This window comes from Ambystoma mexicanum, chromosome 13, assembly GCF_040938575.1.
Source record: "Ambystoma mexicanum isolate Mex_15411 chromosome 13, UKY_AmexF1_1, whole genome shotgun sequence".
Classification (NCBI taxonomy): Eukaryota; Metazoa; Chordata; class Amphibia; order Caudata; family Ambystomatidae; genus Ambystoma; species Ambystoma mexicanum.
In genome coordinates, this window is record NC_090938.1 from 160547624 (window position 1) to 160558105 (window position 10482).

Consider the following 10482-nt stretch of genomic DNA (forward strand, 5'->3'; position numbering starts at 1 on the left):
ACATGTACCCACTGATTGTCTTCTCCCCTCGTTTACGCAACCGACCAATTCACCTCTAATATCTCCTACCACATTACACCACACACACACCTCCCACACCTCCACAAAGGACCTCAAGCCCATTAGTTTATGGGACACCATTGAAAGACCTAAGACGAAGCTCAACTCCTTAGCTCCACTACACACTACCCACTACCCCCACCACCCTCACCAGCGCCTAACCCAGAACCAGAGTTCTGTAACTTTATCAGATGTTGTGTTGGTCTCGCCACATAAACACACACCCAAGTGTGACCACCAAAACTGTAGAACCAGAGCGGCCTTCGGGATGCGGGTGCTTCGTGCTTGCATCCAATCAGCACAACGGGCCAGAACTGCTTCTCAATCTAACTTACTCAGTACACACAACTTCCTCTTTTCGTACAGGGCTATATGCAGCAAGAGGTGAGGAAGGATAGCCCAGGGGCAACAGGTTTGTCTTGGAAGCAAGACAACGCAGCGCCACTGAGATTTGAAACCCTATCCTACACTTAGAAACCACAACGCTGGTATTAAGCGTGTTATAAATTAACAATAAAATAAAATACATAAAGACCACCAAAATGGCAGAACGGTGCTATAGAAGGCCACTCTGTATCTATCCCATTACAAGTGAACACTGTCGGGTTGGTAGGGTGTGTATGTTGGCTAATCTGGTTACATGATCGTCTTTTATAAACATTACAGTTTCAGAATTCCTTGTCTTATCACTCTCCTCTGGCACTACCAAGAGAACCCACCTGATTTAAGACGATTAACCCTTAAAACACGAGCTGGAATATATTCTCAATTGCCTTTGTTTTCTTTGATTCCTTTTGGAATTAAATCATAATTCTCCATTGACACCTCAAAGAGGAAGTCTTGCATAGGGGGCAGTCTCGCCAACCAGAAAGACTGCCACCCACTAACCCCACAGGATTCACTGGCCAAGCAATTGGGGGTCAGGGTTGCAATGGGCCCTGTAGCAAGTCATTGAAATTAGCCTCCACTGCATCCATGGACAGAATATAGACTGGCACACAGGGGCGACAACTTCTGGTTTTCCCGGCGGTGGTGCCGGTGCCCAAAAAAAGAATTCCCATTGAAAGAATAGGGACTCTTACGCAGATGGCCTTTTCCTGTATACAGATGGCATTTCGCGGGGGGCCTAGAAAACCTGCATACTTTGCCCCTCTGCTGGCAAGTTCATTGTACAGTTACACTAGTGGCACCCATGTATTTTTATTTTTTTATTTAGTGCATATTTCTAAAGCACCTAAACAGCAGGAAGTGTTTCCAGGTGCCACAAGACGAAGGGGGAACAGAGGAGGATAAACAACACTACATGGTCTTACTAGGCCTTGTGACATTCGGATTGTGCAAGTACGGCAAACAGGGGCAGGGGGAGGTAAGGGGAAGGGGGATGAAGGAGGTAGGGGGGCGAGGGGCTAGGTAAGTGCTAAGGGGAGCCTGGAGGGCAAGTGCACTGGGGACGAGATAAGGGTCAAAGTGCGAGGAGGGGGGTGAATTACACTCAGTGCTCTAGTCAGGGAGGGTGCCCGAAGGCAAGTGCTGGTAAGGAAGTGCTGGGGCAGACTGGTCGAGGGAGGGCCTGGCCCTTGGGTGACTCAGAAGGGACCATGCAGTCAGTCCCAGCAGCAGAGGGGAATTAGCAAGGGAGAGGGAGAGGGAAGGAGGAGGAGAAAAGGAAGGTCTTGAGACGTTTCCCGAACTTACGGAGATCCGGCTCAAGCCTGAGATTGGCGGGGAGGCCATTCCAGAGGGAGGCTCCTGCTGAAGAAAGAGATCTACCCCCACTCTCTAATTGGAGAAAAGTCTAACCTGCAGAGAGTTGGAGCTAGAGGACCAAAGGACTCTAGCAGGGAGGTATTTAGGGAGAGAAAGTGGGATGTAGAGAGGACCCAGGCCCCACAAAGCCTTGTGGATGATGTAGAGGGTCTTAAATGTGATCCTTGCAGCCACTGGGAGCCAGTGAGAGATTTTAGTGCTGGAGAGATGCATTCCTTGGGCTTAAGGTCAAAGATAAGTCTTGCAGTCCTATTCTTGATTAGTTAAAGAGGGTGTGGGGAGAAAGGAGGCAGATTGAGGAAGAGGTTGTTGCAGTAGTCCAGCCTGCAGAGAAACAGAGCTCTAGAGACATTGAGTTTCTGGGGGAAGGTGAGGAAGGGGAGAATGCCTCTGAGGAGGTGGGGCTGAAAGTGAGCCTTCTTGGCAAGGTCATCGATATGAGGTGAGAAAGAGAGAAAGGAGTCGAAAATGACACCCAGGTTTTTTTCCTCACATTTCTTTTTCTTCACAAGAGGGTGAGGGGTGGGAACCCAAGGAGGGCAGCGAGAGAGTAGGAGGGAAGGAAGGGGGGAGAGTTCCAATAAGAAGGATCTCAGTCTTACTGGCCTTAAGACACAGATCGTTGGCAGCACACCATGCCTGAATAGCAGTCAGGCAATCAAGAATGAGAGAGTAAGGGGAGGGAAGCTTAAAGGAGAACTGTCCGTCTCCCTCATAACACTGGAAATGAGAAGAGAAGGTGGAAATCGGGTGGTCAAGAGGGGCAAGGTAAATGTTAAAAGGTCATGGTGAGTGGATATAGCCCTGTGGGACGCCGCAAGCAGAGAGTGAGGTAGAGGAAAGAAAAGGGCCCATTTGAACCTGGGAGGGCCGATTCGAAAGGAAAGAGGTCAGCCGAGCCTGTGCCCGGTCCGTGATGCCCAGAGTATCATGGAGTCGATTTAAGAGGGTGGCATGATTGACAGTGTCAAAGGTAGAGGACAGATCAAGGAGGATGAGAACAGAAGGAGAGTTGGGGCTGAGGTTAGAGAGCAAGTCATCGCATGTGTTCAGCAGAGCAGTTTCCATGCCTCTGGCTGCTCTGAAGACAGACTGATCATTGTGCAGACAGCCAACAGATTCAGAGTGATGGATTAGTTGGGAGATGGCCAACCTCTCCAAAGGTTTGCCCAGGAAGGGGTTAGTGGAGATAGGGAGGTAGTTAGACAGGCGGGAAGGGTCCACAGAGGGCTTTATTATGAGGGGGAGCACAAGGGAGTGCTTGAGAGGTAATAGGAAGGAGCCAGTAGCAAAGGAGGAGAACTCAGCCAAAGAGGGAGCGAGGGCAGCAATATTGTCCTTGATAGTTCTAGAGGAGCAGGGATGCACCTCCCTGGAGGAGACTTTCATAGAGCAAACAGTCTTGGTGACCTCATCCGGTGCTGTGGCTGAGAAGGAGCAGAGTAGGAGGGATTGAGAGAGAGGCCTAGGTGCAGATGGAGGAGGGAGGGGAGTAGAGGAGATTGAGGACAGCCGTGAAGAGGGTCTGGGAAGAAAGAGAAGAAGTAAAGACGTCCATTCAGGCAGTGGGCTGTGAAGCAGAATTGTCTCAACCCTCAATCTTATGAAAGCTGGTATGCACTGCTGCCATCATCCTGCCCTTACTGTTCCGGGCTGTATGGCTCCCATAGTTAGCATTGCCTGCAGGCACCCTGAGACATTCAGACTCGCAAAAAACAGTGTTTGGGACCCACGTAGCAATGATCCCTGGCTAGTGTGGCAGTTTACAGAATTATGATGGGAGCTCTTAAATCTACTCCTGGGCATTGGATTAGCATGTCTTCTTAATAGGAGTCTTACACAACCACCTTCATGGAAACATCCACCAAGAGCACCTTCAGAGTTACACACAGCTCCATTCTGTCTCCCGCCATCTTCAACCACTACATGGATCCTCTCTGGTCACTCCTCGCCAACACTAACATAAAGATACACCAATATGCATGCAGTGTTACCTAAAGGTCAATTGCATCAACAACATCCATGGTCTTAAGCACTATTTGACCAACTCTCATCCAAGCCTGGATGTCAAATGTTTACCCAAAGCTCAATCCTACAGTGATCGAATTAACTTCTTTTGAAAATACCACCAACCATTCCCAAGTCCAGAATTGGCTCGGGGACATGGCGCTCAATGATTCACGTCTCAACTGTCACTCAGTGAAAAATATCTTGGCTTTGCTATTGACTGTGACCTTTAAATCAAAACACACATTTCCAAAGAGACCTAAGCGGGATGGTCCTTGCTTGTGCTCCTCCATGAAGCCAAGCCTTTCCTCCCTTACCCAAGTTTCAGAAAAGGTGTACCAGTCGTGGTCAACTCATAGCTGGACAGGCAACACTTAGACGCAGGAGTCCCAGAGGTCACCTTGACCCCTCTAAGAGCTGTCCAGCACACTGAAGCACGTCTCTTCACAGGTCTGATACAATTTAATCAATCAGACCCATCTTCAAGGAGCTGCACTCGCTACTGCTTCAGGCACAAATCATGTGCAAAGCTGCCTGCATCATCTCAAAGGCAGTCGCAACCAAAACACCACTCTACTTGGCCAGGAAACTCGCCATCTCTGGAAGCCAGAGCACCACCAAACGCCACAACATTGCCAGAGTGGAAAAAGAGATCTGCAAGAGGGAATATATGGGATTTCTGCGATGCACCCTGTCTCTGGAACAAGTTACCAATGCAAATAAGGCTTGCCCCTCCATCCTACACTTCAGGAAGGTCATGAGACCCTAAAATGTAAAGTACATCTCTCCAATCACTAATCAATCCACTCTTCTCCACCTCCTGAGTTCCCCCGCCCTCCTCTGCTCCCCTACAAATCCAATCTGCTCTGCTACATCGGCTCCCTACTTGTAACTCCAGTGTGTATCCCCTTAATAGAGCTTTCAGTTACTTCCCATGTAGCTTTGGGCTTTTTAAATCCCATATATGCAAACATACAAACAAAATACTAAATCATTGGACTTCCATTTTTTGTAGCTGTCGGGAGACTGAATATAAACCTCTGGAGTAAGAGCTGTTGTCTGGCAATGCAAAACGCTCTGCTAACGATAAGAATAAATCGATACCCGACCTGACATAATGGTGTTTTTATGACCTGATACGCATGAACAAATATTCTTAGTCCTGAAGAAGGCTGCCCATAAATCCTGGGCTCGGTAGCCGAAACTTAAGTAAACCGTACTTTTCAAATGTGTCTTTGGAAGGGTCTGTTGACAAACTTTAGTGGCAGAAATTGTTTACAGCCCTATTGGTGGAATTCAAATGCTGCATATTTCATGGGCTGATCTAGGCTTTTGTTATGTATGTGATGCCCGAAAGCACTCAGTGTTGTGTTAACCCTTTGAATGTGTGTTTTTGGTACATATTGGTTTGTTTATGTAATTATGTCCATGCAAAAAAATCTTTTTTGTATATATGAAATATCTTTTGATCAAAAACACCTCGGGCCCGATTCATGGAATTTATTGCATGATCCAAAGTGACTTTGCACTGCCAACAAACAACGTAAATTAGGGTGTTTGGTGGCAGAGCAAAGTCACTTGTCACTGTGCAAAAAATTCCACGGGCCCAAAATGTGTTTGTTCGGGTATTAGTTTACATACATTTGTGCATGTATGTGACTCATATGTAATTTGCACTCATAGTTCTTTGTAATAATTTTGACCTTTGGGAACATCTATTGGTAAAGATGATATTAATCCCCTGTTCCAAATGAGGACAATATTATCTGGGGTAGCACAAATAGTTGGGCCTGCACTCTACCAAATGAAGTACTATTCTGAACGCAAACCGTATTACAGAATTATTTCCTTTCTCTTAAATTTGTTTCATTATTCGTGCCTACGTTTGCAGCAGGCTTGTGATTTACAGCTCCTGATTGGCTCAGCATAGAAAAGTCAGGAGAGCGGCTCATTCTGGGGTTCCATAATGTTTAATTCATTCTGGTCATCCCACAAAGTCAGTGATAGAAGTGTACCAAAAAAGTTATGGAACTGTGACTCCAGCGGGGGACAGAGTAGGAAGGAAAGGAGTAACTTCCAACACATTTTCCAGGGTCGTAGTCCTGCTGGTTGACAGCCAATTGAGTTGAAACAGATTTCAGTTTAGCTGTAACTGACGGTCAAATGGAGAAGCGTGATTTAACTTTCGCAAAGAACAGTTCCGCAATGGTGAAAGTGGTTGCAAAAAGTAGTAGATATGTTAACAGTAAAAAATAAAAAGAGAGTGGAATAACGCTCTGTCTCCCGACAGTTCCCGCTCACTTCGACCTCTGCTCAACAAGCCAATTCTATGTGGCGGCTTTGGCTGCCATGATCATAGTGCCACGATGGGGCACCCGATCGGCTCTTAAACATATGGCTGATTGTAAGAAAGGGTGTGCTAATACGAAACCCAGTATGGGGTTACATTCACAACCGCACAGGCCCTGCTCATCAGAAATCTAGCAGCCATATTGCAGAAAGTAATATGATGATATGTAAAGTGATCTTATAAATGGCCCTTCTGCCATTTTGTTTTTCTGATTGACATTGTGTGCATGTGCCCCTGGGTACTGAGCCTAACTGCAAAGAACATTTTCATAGAGAGTGATGTCATGGGTAACCATTGGTATAACCACAAAAGTGACGGGAGGAAGGTTTTGAATGTACCTAAACCACTGGCATTGCTCTGGGCAACCTTCCACACCACCATATTTTAGCCCGTCTGCGCCATTGCAAAAGGGGTCCAGCCATATGCAAATCAGTCAGGTACTGCCACCAATGGTGGCAGCCCAGCCGGAACTGCTAGGCCAGGTCCCCTCTGCACAGAAAACAGGCAATCCCAGACATGTTTCGGCCTTGTTGGGCCTCCTCAGGGAGGTAACCTTTGGAATGGTATACAATGTTTATATCGAATCCTTTATATTGAATGCACGCCTACTCCCTTCACTCCTCACCAGAATCTTAGCTCATGGCTGTTTCGACTGTGTGTCCTAATGTTTTCCCTTTGCTCACTCCCTTTGTCCAGGCTCTTGCTGAAATCCTGTGCCTCGACTGCATGGTGGTCCTCACAATGATCTCCTGGTACCCCATAAACAAGACGAGCACCTTGCTGATGGTTCCTTACCTGGCGTGGCTGAGCCTGGCCACGGCGCTCACCTACTGCATCTGGAGGGACAACCCTGGGAGCGACAAAGGGAAGAAAGAATGAGAAGACTGTGGGGAGAGACTGTCAAAAAAGGGGGCGACCCGCCAATGCCCTCCCACTGAAAAGACCTCTGCTGACGCGTTGAGGCGGCCCAAACGCCAAACCTACGCGGCAAAGTGAGGAACCACAACTAAGGGAACAAAACCGATGAGCATTGAAGGACCCACATTACCAGGTCATCTTAATAAAATACTAAGCCAACCATGGTCCGTGTTCACATGAATAAAGGTTTTTCTTAACATGTTCATGTTTTTTCTGTAAGAACAATACGCTTAAAAATGTGTTCAAAGGAATCCAGGTTTGTATATATGAGTAACAAAACCGGAAGTTCATATGATCGAAGGAAACCTCATTCCTGTGCATAGATGAACGGAACCCTGGCGTAGCTTTACAAGTGCAGAGAAGAAACCTTGTGTAGGGTTCGGGAGGTCAGCGTAAGTATTTTATTGCTGTACATAAGGGCATAAGAAACCTTTTTTTAGGTATAGAGTATGCCTTTTATTCGTGCATAACGTCGCTAACAACTACATGCCAGTCACTCGCCTCTGCCACATTTCCAAAATCCTGAATGTGGGGTCTCTTCAATCTGAACTGTGCAGCCGTGGGACCACTACAGTGGCATTGATGGCATGTCTCCTTGTGCTCAGTCGCCTTGACTAGCGCTCAACGTTCCTCCTAGGGCCGGCTCTGGATTCCATTGATCGTCTTGACAAAAGCCTCAACTTTGCCACCCGCACCCAGTACAAACTTCCCTGCTCGTTTCCACTTCTCCCCACCACCCTTATTCCATTTGGCACCATCGGTCCAACTACAAAGTCCTACTACTTGTGTTAGATCCATTCATGAACAGGACACCCACATGCTGGCCACCTGCATCCCGGCCACCCGCTTCCGGGCCACCCCTCATCCTGGCAACAGTGCATCTTGGCCACCCGCATCCTGGCCACCCCCATGCTGGCCACCCTCATGCTGGCCACCCTCATGCTGGCCACCCCCATGCTGGCCACCTGCATCCTGGCCACCTTGCTTCCAGGCCACCCCACTTCCAGCCTGCATCCTGGCAACCACGCATCCTGACCACCCACATCCTGTCCACCCGCATCCTGGCCACCCGCATCCTGGCCACCCGCATGCCTACCACCTGCATCCTGGCCACCTGCATCCTGGCCACCGTAATGCTGGCCATCCCCATGCTGGCCAACTGCATTCTGGCCTGCCCGCATCCTGGCCACGCCGCATCTTGGCCACCCCACTGCCTGACCACCCCGCATCCTGGACACCCACATCCTGGCCACCCCGCATCCTGGACACCGGCATCCTGGCCACCCGCATCCTGGATGCCTCCATCCCCAGCTGCTCTCCTTCTTAAACCTTCTTAAACCTTCGAATGAAGCTCTTTCTTCAATCTGCCCGTCCTTCACCCCCCCCCAGAGTGCATCCTCTTGTAGCTGCTCCTTCCCCCCCCTAATCCACTGGAACTGCTCCCCCCCCAGATATCACAAACACATCTGCTCTTTTAAATCAACCCTAAAGCTCTATCTCCTATACGGTGATGATCACAGAGCATTTCTAAAACTTCCATCCCCATCCAATGGTATTTACTTTCCCCTGAATTATAGGTTCTTTAACCCCTATGACTAACTTGGTCATGTGACAACTGTTCACAGGTCGAAACTATTTTTAAGGGAAATACTTCCCAGTCGACTATATATTGCTCTTTTAAATGTTCTGAATGGAAAAACCATGCCCCTTATAACTAAAAAATAAAAATACAAATAGAAGCATAGGGGAAATGAGTCACTAGCTCAGAGTAGAACCAATGTGGGTGTGCAGAAGGTCAGAGAAAACGATGCCTTCCTAAGTTCAAAGGAAACCTCATCACACAGGGGCATGTGGGGTAGATTTACTAGAGTCAGCAAATCTGCATTGCACTTGCGATGGTCAGAAAACCAAGTGCTCCTCAAGTGCATGCACGGTGATGGAAGGAAACCACGTTTAGGCATGTCCAGCAGAGCGAGTCCACGTATGCATGTGCAAGACAGTACAGGAGCCCTTGAGGTGGAACCAACCTTGATGAGCTCTGTTTTAGTATGCTTATTTCTGGGCGTATGGTGGGGCAAGGTCACACGTTTGTGTTGAGGTGAAGCCCACACCTCATTTGTGTAGTAGAGAAAAAGGGGTTAACCTGGATACCTTGCATTTGTTTTTTGAAGAAGAAATAGATTTTCCACGCAGTTTTCTAGCGTTTTTGTGCTTGGTGCAAAAAAAATGTTTTATTTTGTCTTGTTGTTTTGACTTTTTTAGAAAAACTTCTTATAGATACAATGTGGGCTCTGCGTCCTGTTTCGGTGTCTGACACTGAAGTAGGACGCAACGTTGCCGAGCACAACGGATAATTAGGGCCCAACAGGAGCCCAACTGTAATCACAGGACTTATCGCAGCAAACCACTAAGGACCCCATAGGGGGCTCTGGAGCGCATTACATAGCCTTGAAAAGGACCTACGGGTCGAAACACGTGTTGGCTGACCTCATTTGGGACACAAGAGCCCATACTCTACCTATAAGAGGTTTTTCTAAAAAAGAAGTCAAAACAACAAGACAAAATAAAACAAAACATTTTTTTTGCAGCATGCACAAAAACGCTAGAAAACTGCGTGGAAAATCTATTTCTACTTCAAAAAACAAATGTGAGGTATCCAGGTTAACCCCTTTTCTCTACATATGCATGTGAGCAAGCCAAATAAATGTTGCACCTTTACATGTGATATTGGAAAATAAACGTACATGTTTTGAGGGATACTGTATAAATGCAGTACTTATTTTCTCATCAATAAGGACTTCATCTATGGACTCCTCATCTTCAAGATCTCTTCCCCGGGCACAGACTGGATTAGAAAAGTTTTCACCAGCTATAAAGTGGTGCACTTCTGGTCCACATCCCCTTTGCTTGCCAACTGGCATTTGGTTGGCACTGGATAGGATGGAAGAGGTACTTATATGTAGCTACTCAGGCTACATTGCCTCAGATCTGCCAGTTGTCCAGTTGTCTCTGCTTTCAGAGGGTAACTGCAGAAAACCACAGGTGATAAGCAGTCCGAATGAGGGGGAGGCAGAATGGTCGAAGAGCAATCTGTCAGATGGAGGATTTCCTCAACAGAAGAAGTGGAGGGCATCAGGTACAACCTCTGACAAACTGGCCTGTCGCCTGCTCCAAAGGCAATACCGACTCTTTGTCCTGTCCAAGAAGAGAGCCTACATCAAAGCTTGCGTCTCTGCAGCTTCTAACTACACAGCCAAACTATTCAAAATCTGCAAGGAGCTGGCCAATCCTGCTGCAGTCTCCACCTCTCCTTTTCCCTCCCATGCCCTCTGCATGGCACTGGCTTCTCACTTCACCACAAAAACTCTGGCCATCCTGAT

At 47.6% G+C, this 10482-nt stretch overlaps 1 protein-coding gene across 1 annotated transcript in view; it reads left to right on the plus strand.

The window, feature by feature from the left end:
* The window catches only part of LOC138521019 (translocator protein-like), a 40332-nt gene extending 33027 nt beyond the window's left edge, over positions 1–7305 (plus strand). The window contains exon 4 of the mRNA XM_069633526.1: positions 6881–7305. Within this exon, the coding sequence (XP_069489627.1) occupies positions 6881–7063 (183 nt within the window). The 3' untranslated portion in view covers positions 7064–7305. The remainder of the gene's footprint in view (positions 1–6880) is intronic.
* Positions 7306–10482: the final 3177 nt, after the last annotated feature.